Source organism: Lactuca saligna, chromosome 9, assembly GCF_052625555.1.
Source record: "Lactuca saligna cultivar CGN05327 chromosome 9, ASM5262555v1, whole genome shotgun sequence".
NCBI classification, from domain to species: domain Eukaryota; kingdom Viridiplantae; phylum Streptophyta; class Magnoliopsida; order Asterales; family Asteraceae; genus Lactuca; species Lactuca saligna.
Genome location: NC_136425.1, coordinates 155,743,794 through 155,768,840, shown reverse-complemented (window position 1 = coordinate 155,768,840; position 25,047 = coordinate 155,743,794). Strand labels below are relative to the sequence as shown.

The 25,047-nt window shown below is 37.9% G+C and overlaps 1 protein-coding gene across 1 annotated transcript; it reads right to left on the bottom strand.

Moving 5' to 3' along the window:
• Positions 1–1,229: 1,229 nt before the first annotated feature.
• LOC145016844 (uncharacterized) lies at positions 1,230–24,026 on the bottom strand. Its single transcript, XM_078975028.1, has 3 exons — positions 23,931–24,026; positions 23,729–23,850; positions 1,230–1,788 (listed from the first exon to the last, which is right to left on the bottom strand). The coding sequence occupies exons 1-3, from the start codon at positions 24,024–24,026 to the stop codon at positions 1,230–1,232; spliced, it is 777 nt and encodes a 258-aa protein (XP_078831154.1).
• Positions 24,027–25,047: the final 1,021 nt, after the last annotated feature.

Below are 25,047 nucleotides of genomic sequence, written 5' to 3'. Positions count from 1 at the left end.
TGCGGGCGTTACAAACAAGATGTACATGGTTTTATGTTATCGGATTGAGGGAACTTTTGGTCCTTCAGTGGATTCCCATGTGTATTCTCAATTATCCTTCGCATCATTGTTAACCCTGGGTGGCCCAACCTATCATGCCATAAACTAAATGTCCCAGGATCACAATGTTTTCATTCGATTACCATATTTGATTCAATCATATGTATATATGCATAATGCAGACCAGAATCAAGTGTTGGTAGTTTTCAAGCACATGATTTTTGTCTATAATATATATATATATATATATATATATATATATATATATATATATATATATATATATATATATATATATATTTCTTATTTTCAATGGTCACAGTCTTTGTGTCATATCCTTTGAAATATATGTCATTGAAACTTAATAAGTTTCTATTAGACTTTGGAGAAAATAAGGCATTTTCTATACAAAATCTTGTACCATTTGGTAATATAAAATGGGTTTTCCTGGTTCCCTCTATCAAGTCTACAGGACCTAATATTGTATGTATACTTGTTTTTGTTGGTACTAATTTTGAAAATTATTTCTTTGATTTCAGAATAGTATGTGTACTACCACTATCTGCTATACAAGGATCTCCAATCTTTTCTTGGTGTTGTGCTCCAGTTGGACTCATATTAAACTTCACATATGAAAGGAATAATAAGTGAATAAACATAATCATAATTACTATTAAAAAATGTTCATTTATTGAAGCAAAGGCATTACATGAAAATTAAACGAAGGAAAAACAGTTTTACTAGAACAATAATAGATTTATTTTAGTTTATGTCTTCCATGTCGTTGCAGAAAACGACAACATTTAGCGGAGTGAATTAATTCAACATTATCAATGAGGTTTGCTTTTTTTCCTTTTCCTTTAATGGACTCTTGATAAAGTTGACAAAGATGTGCAGGTGTGTGACAGGTCCTTAGCCAATGGCCTGTGCTACCACATCTATAACATGAACCATCAGATTTTTGTGACGTCCCAGTGTCAAGCCTTGCCACGACCACGATTATTACCTTGACCACGACCAGAATTATGGTTCTGATTATGGCTTTGGTTTCGATTAAAATAGCCACGACCTCGTCCATGACCTCAACCACGACCACACCCTCGTCCACGTGTATTGTTTCGATGACCATCAATATTTGTAGCATTTGCTTCAGGAAGTGCTACTGATCCTGTTGGATGAGATTCATGGTTTTACATCAAGAGTTCATTGTTTTGCTCTGCAACGAGCAGACATGCATTCAGTTCAGAATATCTTGTGAACTTTTGTATCCGATATTGTTGCATCAAGGTAATGTTTGTTGCATGAAATGTGGAGTAGGTTTTCTCCAACATATCTTCATCAGTAACCTCTTGTCCACAATATTTGAGTTGTGAGCATATTCTGAACAAAACTGAGTTGTATTCATTTCCTTTCTTGAAGTCTTGAAACGTTAGTGCTCTCCATTCATCTCTAGCATTTGGAAGTATAACTTCCTTTTGATGATCAAATCTTTCTTTCAAAAGATTCCACAGAATACTTGGATTAGTAACATCAAGATATTCAAATCTTAACATTTCATAAATATGCTTACGAAGAAAAACTTGTGCTTTTTCTTTGTCTTGTGCCAAGCAATTATTAAATTCATTTATAGCATTTGAGATTCCCATGGACTCAATATGCATTTTTACATCTATCATCCATGGCACATAGTTTTTCGTACTAACTTCAAGTACTGCAAACTCGAGCTTTGCAATGTTGGACATAATGTAACTATAAATTCAAAAAATAAAATAAAAAATAAAATCCATTTATTTCAATAAATATTACACAAAAAAGAAGCGGTAAAGCTAACATTGCATACAAGCCTAAAAGTATATGAAATTCCATATTATCTTCGATGTTAATGATTGGGATGAAAAGTAACATGACTATTATAGTCATGATTATCACAAACGGGTGAATCATCATGAAGCTTGATTTATTGAAATTGATTTGTTTGATAAAAGAGAGAAATATGTATTGTGGGTAAAATAAGCTGGGTAAATATGTTTATTTGTAGTAAAAAAAATATAGCCGTTGTTTTTACTGTTTATAACCGTTGCATATATATATATATATATATATATATATATATATATATATATATATATATATCCGTTGTGTATATTTATAAATCATTTAATAAGATTTATAACTAATACATAACTTTACTTTGTATAATTTTACTAATTAGATACATTAATAAATATTAGTAAATGTTAAAATAAAATTATGAAGACTAAAAAATAAACATTGACATGTATAAATAAATATAATTTAAATGTTAGTATGCATAAATAAAAGTCAGTTGCATAATATAAATGTTAGTATGCATAAATAAAAGTTAGTTGCATAGTGTAAATGTTAGTATGCATAAATAAAAGTTAGTTGCTAATGTAAATGTTAGTATGAGAAATAAAAATCGTTAGTAGTCCATAATGTATAACTTTTATTAATTCATTAATATTATTATTATTTTAATATGATGAAGGTTTTTATAATTAATAATGTTTTTACTAAGTAATACATATCTTGATTAAGATATATGTGATTTCCACTTCTAAATAACCTTGGTTTGAGCTTTCCTGCTATAACGTGTTATGAATTAACCTAATTAATGTAACTTTAAATCAAAACAAACTACTAAACTTTGATAATAACTTTAATTGAGAAGAAAGAATATTTAGAGAGAATATGAAAGTTATATCTCTTATAACTTTTTGGTGTCTTTCATTATTTACAATGAAGAGGTATTTATACTACAAATTTTACTAACATATAATTGTAACTAATTAGAAATATTGACAAATTTACCATGCACAAATTATTATGTCATCCACCAATTATTTACAATACGACCAATTATTTACAACACACACACACACACACAAAATCCTAAACTTCGATCTTGCAGCCCAAAATCCTCGATCTTGCAGCCCAAAATCCTAAACTTCGACAGCACGGGATCCTCAGTGAACCACCGTGACATAGGATCCACGATATTCACCGTCTGTTCCCACTTGGGACCCAACTACAAGACAGCAAGCCCATACAACCAGGATCCCAACAAAAACTTTGTCACTCCTAATAACAAGGATCCCAACAAAAACATTGTCACTCCTAACAACCAGGATCCCAACAAAAAATTCGTCAACAAAAACTCCCCATTAAGCCACATGATCTCGAGATTTGCTCCTGTAATCACTGACACTGAGGTCCCAAGGCGCTTCCAAACTCCCATTATGAAGCCTTATGACGGGACTACGGATCCTAAAGAACATGGGACACAATACAAGGAAAAAAATGGAAATCGTCTCCATTCCTACACACTTGGAAAAAGCTTGAAATGTACAAGGGTTTTGGTTCCATCCTTACATGATCAACCTTGAAATGGCTACAATATGGTACTCCTTATTCTATTAATTCTTTTAGATATTTAGTTAATATTTTCAACTACCAATTTTCTTGTATCAGAACATTCGAAAAGATCACTAGTGATCTTTATCGGGTGGTTCAGGATCCTAAGGAATCCCTCATGGATTTCTTGAATTGGTTTGGTAGGGAAGTTTCAAGTATCCACAACATCGACATGGAAAATGTCATGTAAACCTTCAAAATGGGCCTAAAGAAAGACTCCCTTTTATCTAAAGACCTCCTAATGACTCCAGGGAAAGGAATGGATGAAGTAAAGCGTGGGTCACTAAGGTTCATAAGGCTCGAAGAAGACAAGGAGATCTAGAAGAGGATCAACCCTCTAATATCATATGAAAATCCCAATAGGATGGCCGAATCCCCGGTCCAAAGATCCCATAAACCTAAACCTTACTGTAGATGTGATTATCATTGGGTTAATGCCCTTGAGGATGAAGGGGAAGAAGAAGAATTCCCTAAGACCAATGACTACTATTTTTATTTGGATGTTATAGGTTTGATATTTTCCATGCAGGATGTTGGCGAAAAAGTGAGATAACTAAGAAAAGGGGGGGAAAAGTCCACTTCCGGGAAAGATAAGTCCAAATGGTGTGCGTACTACAAGGACTTTAGTCATGTCACTAAAGATTGCATAGCCCTACGAAAGGAGATTAGTTACCTAATTAAAAATGGATATATGAATGAGATCCTCAGAAGAAGAAAACAATGATCTAGAGAAAAGGATTAGGATACTCACAAGATCCTATAAAAATCAGAATCCCCTCCTGTGGATGCTAAGGTAATCACTATGATTTCTGGACGATCTGACATTTGTGGCACCTCTTATTTTGTAGAAAAAAGACTTGCTAAAGTGTCAAATCTAGAGAAAGAATAAAGGCCACAGAAAAACACATCGATCACAATCGAGAAAAAGATTACCTTCGGCAAATCAGACAGAATAGACGTCTATGATCCGCATCATGATGGATTGGTGAACAATCTTTACATCGCCAATCATTTTGTTAGAAGGATACTTGTGGACGGAGGATCCTCAGTCAAAATCATACCTATGGATGCTCTGAAAAGGATGAACATCCCCGAAGGAGAAATAGTTAAAAGATCCTTAGTGCTGATCAAATTCAGTGGCGAAACGAAACCAACCTTCGGTGAAATAAAGCTACCTATTTACATAGAGGGATAAAATCTATGCAACGATTTTGTGTAATTGATACAATGTCCTCCTATACCATCGATCCACGATATGAACATTGTCTCCTTGACATACAATAAATGTGTAAAAATGTCCACTCCATGGCAGAAAGTAAAGATCACATGTGATCAACGAAAATCCAATGAATGCTACAAGACATCGATGAAATCTTCAACTAAACCACAAAAAACATAGAAATTAAAGAAGGGGAATGGGTGTGTAGAGACAAGAGAACTGGATGTAAAAGAATGCCCCTGAACTTCGAATATCGTGAAGCCAAAGTCCTCATATGATCCTCACTTCCAGAATAAATCGAAAAAGAACTAATAAATTTCCTATAAGATAGAAGGAAAACATTCGCCTAGAAGCGTGAGGATATGACAGGTATAGACAAGAATAACATAACTCATAAACTTAAAATTGATCACTCTTTCAGACCAATACAACAAAAGAGAACAAAATATGCACCTAAAAGAAAGTAGATCAACAAAGAATAAGTAGAAAAGCTCTTTAAATCAAGGGTGATCAAGGAAGTCAAGTTCCCAAGACGGCTAGCCAACATGGTCATCATGCAGTAGAAGAATGGAAAATAAATAATATGTATGGACTATACGGATCTAAATCAGGCTTTCCCCAAGGATCATTTCCCTCTACCATACATAGAATCCATGATAGATGCTACATCGGGCCATGAAATGCTAACATTTATGGATGCATCAATAGGATTGCAACAAATCCAAATGGAACCATCTGACCAAAAGGATACCACATTTATTACCAAAACATGTATATGTATACTGCTATACAGCTATGCATGTTTGTCTTAAAAATGTAGGTGCAACATATCAAAGTTTAGTCAATCGGATGTTCAAGGATAAACTAGGGGACACCATGGAAGTCTAGAGATCATGTAAGTTCCTTAAAGAAGACTTTGACATACTCGACGAGTATAAGATGAAGTTGAACCCCTCCAAGTGTCACTTTGGAATGAGATTAAGCATGTTCCTTGCATATATGATCACTAAAAGGTGAATAGAAGCAAGCCCAATGAAAATAAAAGCCACCAACTATTTAAAATCCACATCCTCTACAAAAATATTCAGAGACTAATAGGAAGAGTTGAAGAAGTGAATAGGTTCATCTTACGATCCTCATAAAGGTGCAAATCTTTATATGACATTTCGAAGTAGAAAAAAGGATTGAGTGGACCAAGGAGCATGAAGATGCTTTCCACGAACTCAAAAGATGTTTAAGTTCAGCACCTTTTTTGGTAAAACCATTAGATGGGGAACTACTCCTACTCTACCTTTCTGTGTCCTCTAATGTTATGAGTGTCGTTTTAGCCAAGGATCTGAATGGGGGACAACATCCCATATATTATGTAAGTAAAAGTCTCCTAGATCCCGAGACTAGTTATTCCCATCTTGAAAATTAATATTTGCATTAGTAACTGCTTCCACAAAATTTAGACACTATTTTGAAACACACACTATATATTTGAGAACTAACTACCCTATCAAGAGTGTGATGAGAAAACCATATATTTCATGTAGAATGGAAATATGGTCCATAAAACTAAGCTTATATGATATAAAATATAAACCAATATCATAAATAATGTCACAAGAACTAGTAGACTTTATGGCTAATTAAAGTGATGACATAAGGTTAGAGAGCAAAGAACTCCAAATAGAAGAAATCATGGGAACATGGATACTCTTCACTGAAAGATCTCCAATTTTTAAAGGAACATGCCTTGTTATCATACTAAAATCGCCATAGGCGGACATCATACCCCATACAGTAAGCTGCGAATTCGATGTAACCAAAAACGAAGTTGAATACGAAGCATTAATCATGGGATTACAGCTAGCCACAAATATTAAAATCAAGGATCTCTAGGTATTTGTTTATTCCTTATTATTAACTAACCACTTTAATGGATCCTATTCAAAGAAAGGCGAAATACTAGTAATATACCTACAAATCCTTAAAAAGCTAGCCTCCAAATTCGAAACATTAAGCCAAAAACAAGTTCCCAGAGAAGAAAATATCGAAGCAAGTGCTTTAGTCAATCTACGATCTTCTCTTAGGATCCCACCAGAAACCAGAATCCTAATAATTTATGATCTTAATAATCAAAGCTCCTACTAAAAAACTGAAGGATCCCGACGATCACGAGGATACAACCAATGTCACTACAATCAATGACCCTGATCGTCAACTTCCTCATAAGGATCCTAACATCAAAATCCTTCCCAACCTCAAGATCCTAGATCCAACCCATTGTAGAATATCTCCAAAATTGCATCATTCCAGAAGAAGAAAAAGTAACATGGCATTCAAGATGAGGGTCTCACATTATGTGATGATGCAAGATAAGTTATACAAGAAATCCATGGAAGGTCCATACCTTAGATGTTTAAAAGTTATCATATTGGTAATGAATAACTACTGCTCTAAATGGATAGAGTATGAAGCCTCTACTCAAGTATGAGACAAGGAATGGGTCTCATTTATCAAGGGTAATATGCTTACTAGGTTCAGCATCCCTGCAAAGATCATATGTGATAATGGATCCCACTTCATAAGCAAAAGAACTAGAGACTTTTGCACTAGTTGGGGGATTAAAATGATAATTTCCACCCATGTTCATCCTCAAGATAATGGTCAATCTGAATCTAGCAATAAGATCAACAATATAAAGAAGTGGTTAGATCAGAAAAAAGAAAGATGGGCAGAAGATATTTGTAGGGTTCAAAGTACTCCATGGATGATGACAATGGGCCCCCTTGATGGAGTGTAGGTTATTAGGACCAAGACTTTTCTTATTCCCTATACATTGTAATGTATTATTCATAATTAGGGTTAAGAGTGAGGCAAAATTTAGCCGCCAAACATAATGAGGTCTTAGGTAGAGTAGCTTTAATTTAATTTGTTCTTATAATGTAATTTATTCCTCATGTTCATGAATAAATCGTTTGATCATTCACCATATCTTCATAATCATGTCCGTTCTTATTTTATGCATTATGTTCATCAAATCGTTCTTAGGGTTTTAACCCAACAAGTGGTATCAGAGCGGGTTTTTGAAGATCTATTGATTTTTAAAATGTCAGTTCTTCATTTGATGATTTTCTACACAAGTTATTGAAGGTTTTTGGTATTTTGGTTGTTTGTAATAAAGGATATTGTTCGTTCAATTATTCATGAAGATTTATGATATTCTTCTACTGTTTATCTGGTCGGATTCTCTATTTGTGTTCGGAATTGCTTTGAAGTCAAGTTCGTAATCACCAAGTGGGTCTTGTAATCGGAGCTTAAAACAATCGGAACAAATGAAAATGGATCATGATTGGAACTTAAAAGAACTTGCTTGATTGTGTAACATCTGAGATTTAAGGTATTATTTTTATCATTTATTTTTGGAGCCTAAGAGAGAGACTCTACGAGTTGATGCCTAGACTCGTCGAGTGGGGTAGCGTGGTGATGATTGGATTAATGAGTGGACTCGACGAGTCGGTGAGGGGACTCGATGTTCCGTGCTGGCGACAAAAACCCTAATTTCCTGGGTATGAGCCCCATTTAAAGGACCTTATAGCCCTTCATTGCGGCTACCTTCATCCTTGTGAGCACCAGATCACCTGAGAGTCCTTGTGAGTGAGAAAAGAGGCTATTGTTTATCATCCTTGTGTGTTTTAGCAAGAAGGGAAGAGGAAGGTCAAGCTAGGAGAGTTGGAGATCTTGGATCTACTTTCATTTAGGCAGAGGAAGCTATTTGAGGTATTATTCAGAGCTTATTCTCATGTTGTTGTTGATATAGTCAAATCTAGGGTTTCTTCATGCCTTGATTAGCTTGTACTTGGAGTGTGAGAGGTCCCATGGGGAATTGGTACCAAGATCTGGACCTTAGAAGGTCTAGAGAGTCCTAAATACTCTGCTTTATGCCTTTCCTTTTGAGTTGTGGACTTAGGTTACCATTTTAGAGGTCATTTCACCAAAAGAAGCCTTGTAGGCGTTGCATGGGTGCCAAGATGTGACCTTTACGTGATTATCATGTTTGGGAAGGTCAGATCTATAAATTAGAGAAGCAGATTTGACCTCAGAAAGCCATTTGAGTTCGATCATGGTATGAACTCGCCGATTGCATGAGAAGGCTCGAGGAGTCAGACCAAGTTATCCCGTGACTCACACAGTTGGTGACTCGCTTAGTTGGGGGAAAGACTCGGTGAGTCAGTTGGGATTAGGGGACTGGAATTCACATCTGAACTCGCTGAGTCAGTTCCTGACTCGACAAGTTGAGTCGGGGGGGGGGGGGGAGCATTGACCAACGTTGACCAGAGTTGACGTGTGTTGACTTAAGGTCATTAGTCAAATTAAGTCAGGAAGGTATTAATTAGAGATGTATTATGATATAGGAGGAAGCTAGGTCAGAGGATTGAGTGCGAGTGATTATCTGACATCTTCGAGGTGAGTCTTCTCACTATACCTTACCCGATGGGGTGATTATGTGTGACCAGAAGGTCTTATGTGTATGATAAAAATGTGATGCATGTTGTATATGTAATATGTTATGATATGAATATGATGATATGAATATGATGATATGGACTGGAAGGTCAATAGAGTTATGGGATGGAAATCTCCTGAGACACTTGGATCGGAAGATCCCATAGAGTTATGGACTGGAAAGGCGTATGTGTTGTACGTGGTATTTTGGGGAACTCACTAATCATTATTGCTTACCGTTTTCGTGTTATGTGTTTCAAGTACCAGTGATGATCACGGGAAGGCGCCGACATGATCAGTACACACTTATGGTGGAGATGTTTGGAGATTCTAGGGATTTTGATTTGCACTTATGTTATGTAAAAACAATTGATACATGTTTTCGAGAATTATTATTGGAGTCTTTTTATTAAATTAAAAATGAAAAATTGTTTTGAAATTTCGGTGTTACAAGTTGGTATCATAGCCTTGGTTTGAGGGATTTGGATTCACCTTCTGGTGTATTTGAACTCAAACTGAGGATTTGACAAGCATTTTCATAAAAGAAACAATTTTTTCAAAAAGTAAAAGATAAGCAGAAAGAAGCAGTGTGTACGATCAACCAGCGCCCGAACGGTGATTTCCCAAAATACCCTTACATTATGTGTTATGAGATATGATATGATATGTTATGCATGATAGAGTAGGCTAGGTATTCATGTTAGGACTAAAGTGACCTGATTTATGATGCCTTAGCCTAGGAGATTTCTGCTGCTAAGAGATGCTTGAGAGTGAGTAGGTAGCAGCGAGGAGCTTATGAGAGGCTTACCGAAGGGTAGCCTATGCTAGCGATATGTAGAGTATTTGTGAGTTGGGATCCTAGGAGGAGGACTTGGGGTGAATTTTAATGTGGTGTGGGCAGTAGTATTGGGCCCGTACTACCGAAGACACCGGATCAGTGCGTAGTCCAAGTAAGAATCCTTAGGGTACTAGGGAGCAAGTAGGGTTGAGTTACGAGTGCAAGGATACTCAAGCAACTCTCTGATATTTTTATCTTGTATTTCATAGGCATCATGGTTGGGACACGCCACAGACCGGGGACTAGCGAGAGGGGTGCGAGCGATGAGGAGCTCCGCCAGATGATTCACGATGAGGTGGATGCGGCCATCCGAGCTGAGATACCAGAGATGTTTGGGTCTATCAAGACCACGCAGATTGAGACCTTTGATGAGCGGTACGCTGCTCTTACTGACGTTGTTGTTGCCGCGACCACCGCAGCCGTCGCTACTGCTCGGCCGCAAGGGGGTGATGCATTGCTGTATCGGGACTTCAGCAACACGAAGCCACCAGAGTTTGATGGGACGTAGGATCCAATTGTTGCGATGAGATGGATATCTGATATTGAGGGATGCTTCTACACCTGTTTGTGTCCAGAGCATCTGAGGGTTCGGTTTGCACTGAACCAGCTTTGCTTAGGAGCGAAGGAATGGTGGAAATTTGTGACGGCACATCTTACTTCTGCGGAGATTTCAGCGGTGACCTGGGAGAGGTTCACCACTATGTTCAGAGATGAGTACATTCCCTCGGTGGAAAGGGAACGGTTGGCCTAGGAGTTCTTGACACTCAAGAAAGGTACTGAGTCAGTGATTGTGATCACCAGGAAGTTTCATGAGAGGGAGATGTTCTGCCCTAAGCACATGTCATCTGAGTAGGCGTGCATAAGCCGGTATCTGAACATTCTGAGGACGGACATTCGGGAGTTCGTATCGAACTCGACATACCGAACATTTGTTGAGCTTCAGGCAAATGCCCGGAAGAGGGAGATTGAGTGGGAGACTCAAGCCAGGGAGGAGGTCGAGTCTCAAGGGTTGGATAGGCAGCCTGTACAGTCTCAGCTGGCAGCCAAGTGGGCAAAGCCTGCCGATTCGAGATCTGGAGGCCAGAAGGGCCGCACTTGCGGAAAGTGCGGCAAGGGACATGATGGAGTTTGTCGAACTGGTGCTTGCTATAAATGTGTCAAGGAGGGGCATGTAGCCAATGACTGCCCCAAGGGATTCATGGTTTGCTTTCGTTGCAACCAGACGGGCCATTAGAAGGTCGGGTGTCCTTAGCTGCGAGGGACAACACAGGGAGCACAACAGGGATCTGCCCCTGCCTCCGTGCGCGCTACTGAGGTTCGGCTAGTGAAAACCGGGGCACCAAAGGGTCGCGGGAGATCCTTGCAGTTGACAGCAGAGGAGGTCCGCGCAATGCCCGACGTCGTGGCTGGTATGTATTGTGTTACTAATTGTTTATGATGAAATCTTGTGTTTATATTATGATATGCGAAGGTACTTTCATTGTGAATTTTGTACCTGCTTTTGTGTTGTTTGACTCGGGTGCGAATCGGTCATTTGTTTCATTAGCATTCAGTAGACACATCAGTATCCAACGAGAGGCGATGAGTCAACCTCTACGAGTTTCTATAGCTACGAGCGAGCAGTATATGCCACGAACATGATTTGAGGATGTGTGCTTGAGATTTTCGGCGTTGGGTTTCCGGTAGATCTGGTCCCGATTGCAATGGGGGACGTATGTATCATTGTGGGCATGGATTGGTTGAGCCGATTTGGGGGCTGTGATAGACTGCAAGCAGCAATTGGTGACTATTCGAGATCCTAGTGGGGGAGTGTTGACAATCTATGGCGAGGGAACTCGAAGTGGGTTAGCGTTCTGTTCGGCTACCAGAGCAAGGCAGAGTTTGTAGCAGAGCTGCAAGGGGTTCGTAGCTTATGTGATGGATACGAGGATACCGAGATCAATTGGCAAGGTTCCAATAGTGTGCGAGTTCCCGGATGTTTTCCCCGAGGAGTTGCCGGGTGTGCCTCCCGAGAGGCAGGTAGAGTTCCGTATCGATTTGGTTCAGGGGGCAGCACCTATCACCAAGGCGCCCTACCGCTTTGCACTTCCAGAGATGCACGAGTTATCCTCGTAGCTTCAGGAGCTATTGGGTAAGGGGTTTATTTGGCCGAGTAGCTCGCCGTGGGGAGCGCCGATCCTTTTTGTCAAGAAAAAGGATGGTTCGCACCGGATGTGCATCGACTATCGGGAGCTGAACAAGTTAACGATCAAGAACCGTTATTCGCTGCTGAGGATTGATGATTTGTTCGATCAGCTTCAGGGGGAATCTTGGTTTACCAGGATAGACTTGAGGTCTGGATATTACCAGATGAGGGTGCGTGATGAGGATATCCAGAAGACAACATTCAGGACGCGATATGGGCACTATGAGTTTGTGGTGATGCCTTTTGGGCTCACTAATGCACCAGCAGCGTTCATGGATCTCATGAACAGAGTATGTCGGCCGATGTTGGATCGATCTGTAATCGTTTTTATTGATGATATTCTAGTGTATTCTAGATCCCGAGAGCAGCATCAGGAGCATTTGAGGGAGATCCTCGGGGTATTAAGGTCGGAGAGGCTTTATGCCAAATTCTCCAAGTGTGATTTTTGGTTATGAGAGGTCCAATTCTTGGGGTGTCTTGTTAATCAAAATGGGATATTGGTTGACCCAGCCAAGATTGAGACAGTGATGAGTTGGGAAGTGCCGAAGTCCGCCACGAAGATTAGGAGTTTTCTGGGGTTGGCCGGTTATTATCGGAGATTCATTCAAGATTTCTCCAAGATTGCAGTGCCACTCACTAGGTTGACCCAGAAGGGTGTTGCTTTTTTATGGGGTCCGGAGCAGCAGACCTCGTTTGAGACTCTTCACCAGAAGTTGTGTGAAGTCCCGGTGTTATCCCTTCCAAAGGGAATTGAGGATTTTGTGGTATACTACGATGCATCGATATCACGGTTGGGTGCGGTGCTTATGCAGAGGGGGTATGTGATAGCATATGCATCGAGGCATCTGGAGCCTCATGAGGCGAGGTATCCCACTCACGATCTGGAGTTGAGAGCGGTAGTGTTCGCTCTCAAGATCTGGCGCCACTATTTGTACAGGGTTCGGTGTACCATTTACATGGACCACGAGAGTTTGAAGTATTTGATGGATCAACTTAACCTGAATATGCAGCAGAGGAGATGGCTGGATGTGGTGAAGGATTACGATTGTGAGATCCAGTACCACCCGGGCAAGGCGAATGTGGTAGCCGATGCCCTGAGTTGGAGAGCAGAGAATGTTCCGATATGAGGTATGTGTTAGAGAATGACCATGATGACTCCGGTGTTAGATACCATTCGTGAGGCTTAGGAAGAGGTTGTGAGACCGGAGAACCACAAGAAGGAGCGAGTGATTGGGCAGGTATCTGAGTTTGTGACTGATAGCCGAGGGCTTATGACTTTTCATGGTCGGATCTGGGTGCCGTTTATTGGCAGGGCACGCAGTGTTTTGATGGAGGAGGCGCATAGATCTAAATTCTCGATCCATCACGGGGCCACTAAAATGTATTGGGATCTGAAGAGAGACTATTGGTGGCCTTGTATGAAGAGAGATGTTGTGTGGGTTGTAAAGAGTTGCTTGACCTATCTTCAGGTTAAGGCCGAGCACCAGCGTCTGCATGGAAAGTTGCAGTCACTTGTGGTTCCCCAGTGGAAGTGGGAACAGATTTCTATGGATTTCATCACCAAACTGCCAAGAACCCCAAAGGGTGTCGATGCAATTTGGGTGATTGTGGATCAATTGACGAAAAGTGCTCACTTCCTTGCTATCAGTGAGAGTTCTTCCGCAGAGAAGTTAGCAGAATATATGTGAGGGAGGTGGTGTCTCGACATGGGGTTCTGATTTCGATTGTGTCAGATCGAGATGTACGTTTTACTTCCAGGTTCTGGAAGAAGTTTCATGAGGAGTTGGGTACGAGATTGCATTTCAGCACTGCTTATCACCCTCAGACCGACGGTCAGAGTGAGCGGACTATCCAGACACCCGAGGACATGCTTCGGGCATGTGTATTAGACTTCGGAGGAAGTTGGTACACGTATCTGCCTTTGGCTGAGTTTTCCTATAACAACAGCCGCCATTCGAGCATCAGTATGCCTCCCTACGAGCTGTTATATGGAAGGAGGTTTCAGACTCCCATTTGTTGGGGAGAGGTAGGACAGTGTGTGATGGGTACTATAGACGATTGAGTAGATTCAGCAAGTCGGGAAGAGGCTGCTGACAGCCAGAGTCGCCAGAAGAGCTACGCTGATAGGCGTCGCTCAAAGCTCGAGTTTTAGGTTGGTGATTTCGTTCTCCTAAAGGTATCACCTTGGGAAGGTGTGATTCGATTCAGGATGAGAGGCAAGTTAGGACCTCAATATATCGGTCCATTCAGGGTGACAACTATGGTGGGCAGAGTAGCATATCGTTTGGAGCTACCTGCTGAGCTGAGTTAGATTCATGATACCTTCCACGTGTCTCAGTTGAGAAAGTGTATTGCCGATGAGTCAGAAGTGGTTCCATTAGCGAACATTCAAATGGATGCAGGCCTGAACTATGTTGAGAAGCCGATCGCGATCCGAGATAGGAGGATCAAGGTTCTGAGGAACAAGGAAGTGTCCCTAGTTCAGGTTCAGTGGCAACATCGGAAGGGGTCCAAGCTGACTTGAGAGCCAGAGTTAGAGATACGGTAGCAGTATCTGGAATTTTTTGTAGAGCGAGACTTCGGCGGTGAAGTCTGATTCTAGTGGGGGAGAATTGTAAAATCCTAGATTTTAGGTATTATTTTTATCATTTATTTTTGGATCCTAAGAGAGAGACTCAACGAGTTGATGCCTAGACTCGTCGAGTGGGGTCGCATGGTGATGACTGGATTAATGAGAGGACTTGACGAGTCGGTGAGGGGACTCGACGAGTCCGTGCTGGTGAGTAAAACCCTAATTTCCCAGGTCTGAGACCTATTTAAAGGACCTTATAGCCCTTCATTGCGGCTACCTTTGTCCTTGAGAGCACGAGATCACCTGAGAGTCCTTGTGAGTGAGAAAAGAGGCTATTATTCATCATCCTTGTGTGTTTTAGCAAGAAGGTAAGAGGAAGGTCATGCTAGGAGAGTTGGAGAGCTTGGATCTACTTTCATTTGGGCAGAGGAAGCTATGTGAGGTATTATTCAGAGCTTATTTTCGTGTTCTTGTTGATATTGTCAAATCTATGGTTTCTTCATGCCTTGATTAGCTTGTATTTGGAGTGTGAGAGGTCCCATGGGGAATTGGTACCTAGGTCTGGACCTTAGAAGGTCCAGAGAGTCCCAAATACTCTACCTTATGCGTTTCCTTTTGAGTTGTGGACTTAGGTTACCATTTTAGAGGTTATTTCACCAAAAGAAGCCTTGTAGTCATTGCATGGGTGCCAAGATGTGACCTTTACATGATTATCATGTTTGGGAAGGTCAGAAAGCCATTTGAGTTTGATCATGGAATGAACTCACTGAGTGCATGAGCAGAATCGACGAGTCAGACCGGGTTGTCCCGTGACTCACACAATTAGTGACTCGTTGAGTTGGGGGAAAGACTTGGTGAGTCAGTTGGGATTTAGGGGGTAGGAATTCACGTCTGAACTCGCCGAGTCAGTGCATGACTCAACGAGTTGGGTCAAGGGGGTGGCTATTTCCAACGTTAACCAGAGTTGACTTGTGTTTACTTAAGGGCATTAGTCAAATTAAGTTAAGAAGGTATTAATTAGAGATGTAATTATGCTATAGGAGGAAGCTAGGTCGGAGATTGAGCGTGAGTGATTATCCGACATCTTCGAGGTGAGTCTTCTCATTATGCCTTACCTGATGGGGTGATTATGTGTGACCGGAAGGGCTTATGTGTATGATAAAAATGTGATGCATGATGTATATGTAATATGTTATGATATGAATATGATGATATGGATCAGAAGGCCAACAGAGTATGGACCGGAAGGTTAACAAAGTTATGGGATGGAAATCCCCTGAGACACTTGGATCGGAAGATCCCATAGTGCTATGGCCTGGAAAGGCGTATGTGATGTACGTGGTATTTTGGTGAGCTCACTAAGAATTATTGCTTAATGTTTTCGTGTTATGTGTTTCAGGTACCAATGATGATCGCGAGAAGGCGCTGGCATGATTAGTACACACTTATGGTGGTGATGTTTTGAGATTCTGGGGATTTTGATTTTCACTTATGCTATGTAAAAACAACTGATACTTGTTTTTGAGAATTATTATTGGAGTATTTTTATTAAATTAAAAATGAAAAATTGTTTTGAAATTTCGGTGTTATAGATTCGGAATCGGATTTGATGTTGATACACAATCGAAACTGTGATTGATTGATTGATTCGGAATGTTTGACTTGAAATCGGAGTGTGATGTTGAATCACTTGGCATTTGGAATTGTGTGCTTGGAACAAAGGATTGATCGGAGTTGTTTGATGTTTAGATTAAGAGTTCAAGTCTTCAAGTTACGAGTTGTGAGTTGTATTCGTTTATTAGGGGAAAATGAGGAAGAAGACTACAAATTTACACACTTGGTCCCCAGAAAATTGACAAAGTGACAGTTTTCTTCCCATTTATGAAATTATCACAAGTTAAATGGAAAATGATTCAGAATTTCCATTTATGTCCCCTGAATTTAGCAATGTGACGATTTTTCCCAATATTTAGAATTGTTTGCAAATTTAAGGTTTGATGAACATACTTGGGTTTTTAATGCACATATTTTTTCGTGAACGGTATATATGAGATTTCGACAAGTCTTGACGATTCGGAAAGTCGTTTTTCACGATAACATCTAATTTTTTCAATTGTTTTGGATTTTAAACTTCATTGTTTTTTCCATTTTGTTACGGGGGAGCATAATATTTGTTTATCCATTCAAGACCATTCTCATGACCATTTGAAGGTTTTATAATCGCTTTTTGATTATAAAAATGGGGAGAATTTGATATGGCCATTCGAAATTTGATTTGTGATTTTGTCAAATTTGAAGATTTGTGATGAAGCTTGTGTTTGGTGTCGATATGAAGGTAAATTTTACAGAAAAGTTCAAGAAGAACTCTTCTAAAGCTTTTATAGAGAAGTATCTTTTAAAGAAAAGTTTAAGAGGAACTCTTCTAAAGCTTTGATATATCTCTGACTTTTAGTTATTGGTCGATCAATTGACGTTGCGAATCTTAAATTTGTATTGTTACATGATATTTTTTTGTGGTTTATATCATTAGCATATATGAAGATCATTGTGACTTGGAGGGGAGTTCTTAAAAGACAATAAGATATTTTGTTACTTAATTCTGAAATGGGTTTTTATGGCAATTTTGACTTTCTTGAAGATCTTTGGGATTACAATTGAAAATGAAGTTTAAAAACATTAGTTAAGTGCTTGGTTTATATATCCTAGAATCCGTTTTTGAAGACTATTGAAGAATCAAGATTCGTGGATTGCTTTTAATATTCCTTGTCATGAGATCCTTTCTTATTTGCTAGATGCTTGTTTTGGAAATTGAAGCCTTGTCACCCTTTCCATAGTTTAAGTGGGAGAATATAGGGTTCAATGTACTCCATGGATTATGATAATGGCCCCCCTTGATGAAGTGTAGGTTATTAGGCCCAAGACTTGTCTTATTCCTTATATATTGTCATGTATTATTCATCATTAGGGTTAAGAGTGAGGCAAAATGTAGCCGCCAAACATAATGAGGTTTCTTAGGTAGAGAAGATTTACTTTAATTTGTTCTTATAGTGTAATTTATTCCTCATATTCATGAATAAATCGTTTGATCATTCAACATATCTTCATAATTGTGTTCGTTATTATTTTCCATATTATGTTCATCAAATCGTTCTTAGGGTATTTACCCAACAAACTTCCTCTTGTCCTATGGGCAGATAAGACCACTTCAAAAGCAGGCACTAGCCAAATTCTATACTCGTTGGTGTTTAGAATAGAAGTTGTTATCATTACTGAGGTGGTGATCGCAATATTAAGATATCAACTTCAAGATCAAGAGAACAACGATAGGATCCTTTCATAGGATATTGACTACATTGATGAACACAGGGATCTTGCCAAGATCCGTATTGTTGTCCGTCAACATAGGATCACTTAAACATATAACAAGAACTTCAAAGTAAAAATATTTCAAGTGGGTGACTTGGTACTTAGGAAAACATTCGAAAATACTAAGGATCCTAGTGTAGGTAAACTGGCACTTAAATCGGAAGGACCTTATCACATTGATTCGAAAGCAGAAAAGCGGGCATATTGGCAAGTCACCCTTGAAGGTATTGTCCTCTCAAGGGCCTAGAATGTCATCCACCTAAAAAATTCTTCATGTAAGTGATGTCGATCATTTTCAAACAAAATCAAGGTAAGCTCTCTCTACCCTCTAATCTTATTTGATTCTTTTTATTATTATGAAAACCAACAATGAATTAAGCATCGGAAGGGTGTTAGCCAAGCTAATGCCCTCCACAGGCTAATGTTTGCTTTGTGTAGGAAATCTAAGAGCATAATACTCAAGGAATCTAACATGTAGGTGTCTTGACATTTAATGATCTTGACATTAGAGGATCCTAGGATTCAGGGGTCCCAGTAGATGCATAGTCTTGATGATTGTAATAGGTACTTATATAGATAACTACAAATAAAGACTGGTCATCTCTCCTACGGCTAAGGGTACTTAATCCCCTCCAAGGGTTGAAGAGTTAATTACTTCTTTCACGGAAGTTAAGGTTTCTACACCTCACTTGGTCACACGAAATCTTATTATGGGATGTGAATAAGGGTTTTTTTTTCACGCTTCAGTGACTTGGCAACCCTCTTATTTCTGAACATAAGTTAAGATCCGAAAGTTTGAATTTAAGGTTAATAATATTTACATGTTATCTCAAGTTGGGATCTTCCGCAGAAAATACATAAGGTTTATAACATTTTTATGTTATCATATGATTTTGGATATTCCCTAGTAATTTACTGAGGCTGGTAACACTAACATGTTACCTTGAATTAGGATTTTCCCTAGTCATTTGCTAAAAGATATGGTATCGACATGTTATCTATAGTTGGGATAATTCGTAGAAAAATGCAGGACGTGCAACATTACCATGTTACAACAACACGATTTTCCACAATTATTTTACCGAGTTGGAGTTACCTCCTATTTATTTCTAAGATACAATCATCCCCAAATCTCACAACGTTTAAACCAATCAAGGATCCTTTCTATTGTACTTCTAAAGCAAGGATCCTTCCATATGAATGCTCCAGGACCATACACAACTAAGGGAAGCATAACTATGGATTTCTCCTAAGTCAAACGATTACCAAGTTCTATCTATCCTTTAACGTTGTTTTTCATACGTAAAAAGGTTTATTATCCTATAAAATATCTTGATTATTTCAAAATCCAAATTTGATAACTAACCTTTTCAAGTTAATCGGATCTATAAAAGTTTGAACTTTTCAGGATCCAGACTATGTAAGGATCCTTGGAAATTCTACAGTCACATCAAGCAAAATTAACCATGCAAGCGGAAAAGTATGAAACGGCCATACATAAACAAAGAAGTTGTAAATCGATTGCATAAGAAAAAAACATTATCTTATACAAAATCATGAAAAATATTCTTATCTAATAGGCCTAGACCATAGCTTGGTCATCATCGCCTGAGTTCTTCTTCTTTTCATTCGCATTTGGATGTTGCCCCCCCCAGGATCCTCACTAGTCTTGATAGATTCACCCTTTAATTCAGCAAAGGTTGTGTGCCACCTAGCCAGATTCCAGGATCCTATGTTGGCAACATCTTCAACTATTTTTATGTTGGCCTCCCAAACAACCATGACGCTGCTAGCTTTCAATTCGGCGATCACCTCCGCCATATCTGCATCATGCTCCTCCTCTTTATTGGCCTTTTCCATGATCATGAGTTACACTCATCTTAGGAGATCCTCGTTGGTCACCTTCCATAATTTTTCTTTTTATCTTAAATCTTCTTCACCCTTTTCATCCTAGATCCTCAAGTCGGTGGAAACACAATCAATGACTTGGGGCAAGAGTTACATTAGAACGATTCAAACACAAAGCATAAGAAACAAAAGAGACACTAATTCCTATAACTTGAGAAAAGGAGACCAGCCTCTGATGTGCATCCTCAGCTCTAATTTTTTGCAAGCTCAAATTCGTGGCTTTTGAAGTTTTCCTCTTCCGGGATCCCGAAGTCTTCATAGTCAGATCAATGTGGACCTTTTTTTGGAGAAAGCGAGGAGTTAATCTTCTACTTCGTTACAAATATCTACCTTCTTGACATAGTCGTATCAAGCTTAGAAAGGGAGAAATGAGCACTGACAAGTGTGGCTTTGGATCCTGAAAAAATCAAAGAATTCTGAATAATTTCTCAAAGACTAAAGATGAAAGTGCTTAAGGATCTCTATCAGTAGCCATAGGGATAATAGTGGTTGAGCTTTCTTGATGACTAGAATGATCTAGCTTGAATGTCATGATAGCCTTAGGCAGAGCAAGGAATTCCATGATCCTATCCTCGGTGTCTTCAGCGAGAGGGGGGGGGGGGGGGGGACTAAGTCGTCAAACTTGAAAGCTGCAAAAAATTAAGCAAAATAAGTAGTGTGAATATTAGGATCCTTAATATTAAACTAAGTAACCCTTTTTAAACCAAGATTGAGGTGAAAGATCTTCACCGAGAATTAAGTCATGTTTTATGAAAAGGTATCTTTTTTTCCAAGGAGCATCGTTGTCCTTGGATTTTGTACAATAGGTGATCCGCTAGTTTTAAATTTCAACAAATAACTAGAATTCACAAAGGTAGAAAGGTCATAGACATAAGATAATTCATTTAGACCAATGGTGAGATCCATGGATCGATTCATATTATAAATCCAATAATGGACCCTCTAAACCGCTAGCATGACTTGAATATTTGAAATCTTGGTGATTTCAAAAAAATTCGGAAATGATTACGGAAAAGGGATATGTAAGGCCTAGCATAAATTGTTACCCAGGAAAACAAACCCAAATAGAAGAAATAAAATCAGTTTGGATCCTAATATAGAATAAAATCAGGTTGGATCCTAATATAGAAAGGCTTGAAGATAGCACTAGCATGAAAGCTTCCCATTGAACTCAAAGTTTCAAAAATATTGTCATCAAAGGTACAAGTTTCCTCATAGGAAAGGTGCTTCTGGTCTATAAAATCATCATCATGTATAGCTATGATTTTTGCACGAGAACAAGCTCCTTCTTTGGCCATTTTAAGAAAAAGAAAACTAGGAAGGAGAAAATAAATAAAAATACTACTTTTGATGATGTTCGATGAACTTCCAGCAAAAAAGCTAAGAGTTAGATGAAATTGAGGAGCTCCATATCCTACTTATACATGAATCACTGAGAGGTAGAAAGTTGATTGGACCCTTCCCAACGACTAGAAATCTACTCGTTGAAATTCAAATTACCCTTCCATTAGAAATTTTTACTTCATTTTTTACTTAAAAATTATACCTCTAAATACTTAAAACACTAACGGTTATATTTCACATTTATAATTTTGGGGCATTGTTCAGGGAAGGATCCTTGAATCATATTCAGGATCCTCTATATTCTGTTTGTACAGGAATCACTGAGAGGTATGAAAGGTGATTTTATTAAAAGTAAAATACAACTAGTCTAAAACTAATTTATTACATATAAAACGAACAAATGAAATAATATCTATTTATCTATTATATCATCATATGAATAAATAAATACAAACCACAAATGTGCAATTGGCTTGTTTATATATAACAAACATATCCACAAACAACTCTTTGTTTTTTCTAAAGCAACTTTTATATGCATGAAAAAATGGTTATATAAATAATACACTTTTAATAACAAGTTGCCAAAGAAAAAAAGTACAGATATTTCTTTAGCTAAAAATAAATCCTTGTTTGTTTTCCAAAAATCGAATATTAGTATAATATAAAAATCACTCTAACACTTAAAAGATGGCTCTGATACCACTGAAGGGTTTTGTTGCATAAAATAAATAGTTTTTCACAAAAACCGGCTATGGAAGCTTTAAAATTTTCTATAAATTTGAATGAAGAAACAAAACAAACCATCAAGGATCATTTTAAAGAAATTAGAATGATATTATAACAACTATAGGGTGTTTAGAAAATAAAACCTTTGTAGCCTTTGGACCTTCTTGGATTTGGGGTGTTGAAGTAGATGACAAGAACAACGAGCTAATCTTCTCTACAAGTAATCCACCAACAAGAATAAGGTACCGAAATTGCTAGATTTCATCTTGTACAACTTTGTTCTTTAAGTCTTAAGTGCTTAAACAATTAAGCACCAAACGAAAGACACAAAGTAAACACCAAAAACTTGTAATATCTTCAAAAGGGGAAAGAGCTCCAAGCGCTTTGAAGCTCACGGTTTTGAGAGAAAAGAAGGAGAGGATTTTAGACAAAAACTTGCGTATTCTTCATGTAAGAGACCCTCTATTTACAAACGCATCCAAGCATAGCATTTTGAATATTATATTTAAAAGTATAGGCTATAAAAGAAAGTTTCCAAAACTTTGTACATGACTTATTATATGATACCATATCATATAAAGACTATTTTTCTACTTCTTAAAATACTGTTTTCATAGAACTATAAATTTTCTCTAATTAAATAAAAGAGTTGAATTTATTTATTAATATCAAATATATAATAAACATTCAATAAGTACCAACTTGATTAAGGTACCCTATAGGATCATATGTTATTAGCAATATCACTGAATATTGATTCTTGGGCATATAGATCCAAGAATCTCCCACTTCCACAAGATTCAATTAAAGACTGACATAGACAGTAACTGACGTCTAGCAATGAGCTAATGCCTGTAATAACACACGAAGGGAGATCATCAATCAACATCCAACTACAAGATCTCACTAGCTACAATTGAAGTATAAGGTAAGTGTATCAATATTCTATTTGTTATAGACATCATGTTGGATATAAGACATGGAACGTGATTATTCTCATTTGCCATCCAACTTTTAAGAAAGGCGCCTTAGATGTCTAACTTTCATCCAATAAGAGGAACAAATCCCATCTTGACTACATACGTACTCTCATATAGTTCATTCTCTACCCAACTAAGGTTTTTATAATTGCACAGTTACAAACAACATTTAACAATGTCAAAGTATAACAATCCCTATACTTGAGTTCTCCAATATGCATCTCAGATCGAAAGACATAAAGATATTTACCTGTAATCAAGATTCACTTATGATATCGATCCATGAAGTGATTCTTGATGCAGGTCATATCCAATAGCTGTTCTCACACAAGCACATATGAATTTAGATGCAACACCTTTCTGTTTCACTTCTTGAAATCAACCAAGCCGATTCATTTTAGTCTGAATTCACAGCTGCTCCATCAACAGTGACTGGCTATCGACAAAATTTGAATAATTACATTATTCAAGGATTGAATAGCATGTTAATATAGAATACAATGATATTCAACACAAAATTGATGTCACATATTCATAGGAGATGATATATCTTTGATACATAGTTCTGAATATCCAGATATTAGTCAAGTATAGATTTTAAATCCAATCACTAGCTAACCGTAGACTGATTCCTTTTACATGACTCTTAATCTTGCTTTGAGGTAGAGCCTCTGTGAAAGAATCTGCTAGATTATCATATGTATGAATCTTTTCAATGCGTACATTTCCCAATTCTAATTCCTGATGAATGAAATTGAATTTTCATCGAATGTGTCTAATCTTATTGGTACGAATGAAATTGAATTCTTCAGTTTACACACCTTCTTTAGGTTATCTGGTTTGACAAAAACTTCAAGTTGTTCCATATAAACATCTTCCTCAAGATATTCGTTAAGGAAAGCGGTTTTGACATCCATTTGTCATATCTCATAGTCAGAATATGCAGCTATGACCATGATAATCCTAATAGATTTAATCTTAGCAACTGACAAGAAAATATCTTCATTGTTACCACCTTGAATTTAAGTATATCCTTTCGCAACAAGTTGTACTTTGAAAGTTTGTACATTTCTATCCATGTCGATTTTTTTCTTGAAGATCCACTTGCTTGCAACAGGCCTGCTGTTAGTGTTGGGTTATGAGCATTCTAACACTCCTAAGTGTACATGCAACCCTAAATACCTTGGATCTATGTTTTCTCTATTATACATGCAAATATGAACATCCAAGGTATTATCCTAATCTAGCATACAAAATATCAATATAACAAGATAGAATACATACCTCTTTAATGGTGCTTGTCTTCATGAAGCTTGAGTGCTTAGTGCCCCAAGTGTGACACCTCAAATGGTTCACACAACACCAAATACACTTGGAATAACTTGAGAGAAATTAGAACACTTCATGAAATCATCTAGCCCTCTCTAGAATAATCTAGTGTCGATTTCTTGAGCCATGGGTTTCTTTTATATGGTGGCTATTAGGGTTACACCATGTAACTCATGACTTTACCCATTCCTTATGCTCCATGGATTTTAACCTCCATGGAGTATCCATGGGTCACCCCATGGACTTAGTCCAACATAAGGAATCTTGGATCACAAGCCCACATATATAAGAATGAATGATTTACACAATCAACCCATATATTTAATTAGTCTCCTTTTGATCACTTAATTAATTCCAAATTAATTCTTGATCAATACTAATTAAATAACCTTATTAATATATTAGAACTTATAATATATTAACAAACCTTAAGTGTTATTTCTCTCATTTTAGTCTATCCAAGTGCATGATGCCATGCAACCCAAATGGACCATGCCGGGTCGGGTCAAGTTTTACCAACTATAGTTATGGACTTAGACATTAATCCAATAGTCTCCCACTTGGATAAGTCTAAAACTATTATTGCAAGTATGACTTCAAAACCCGACT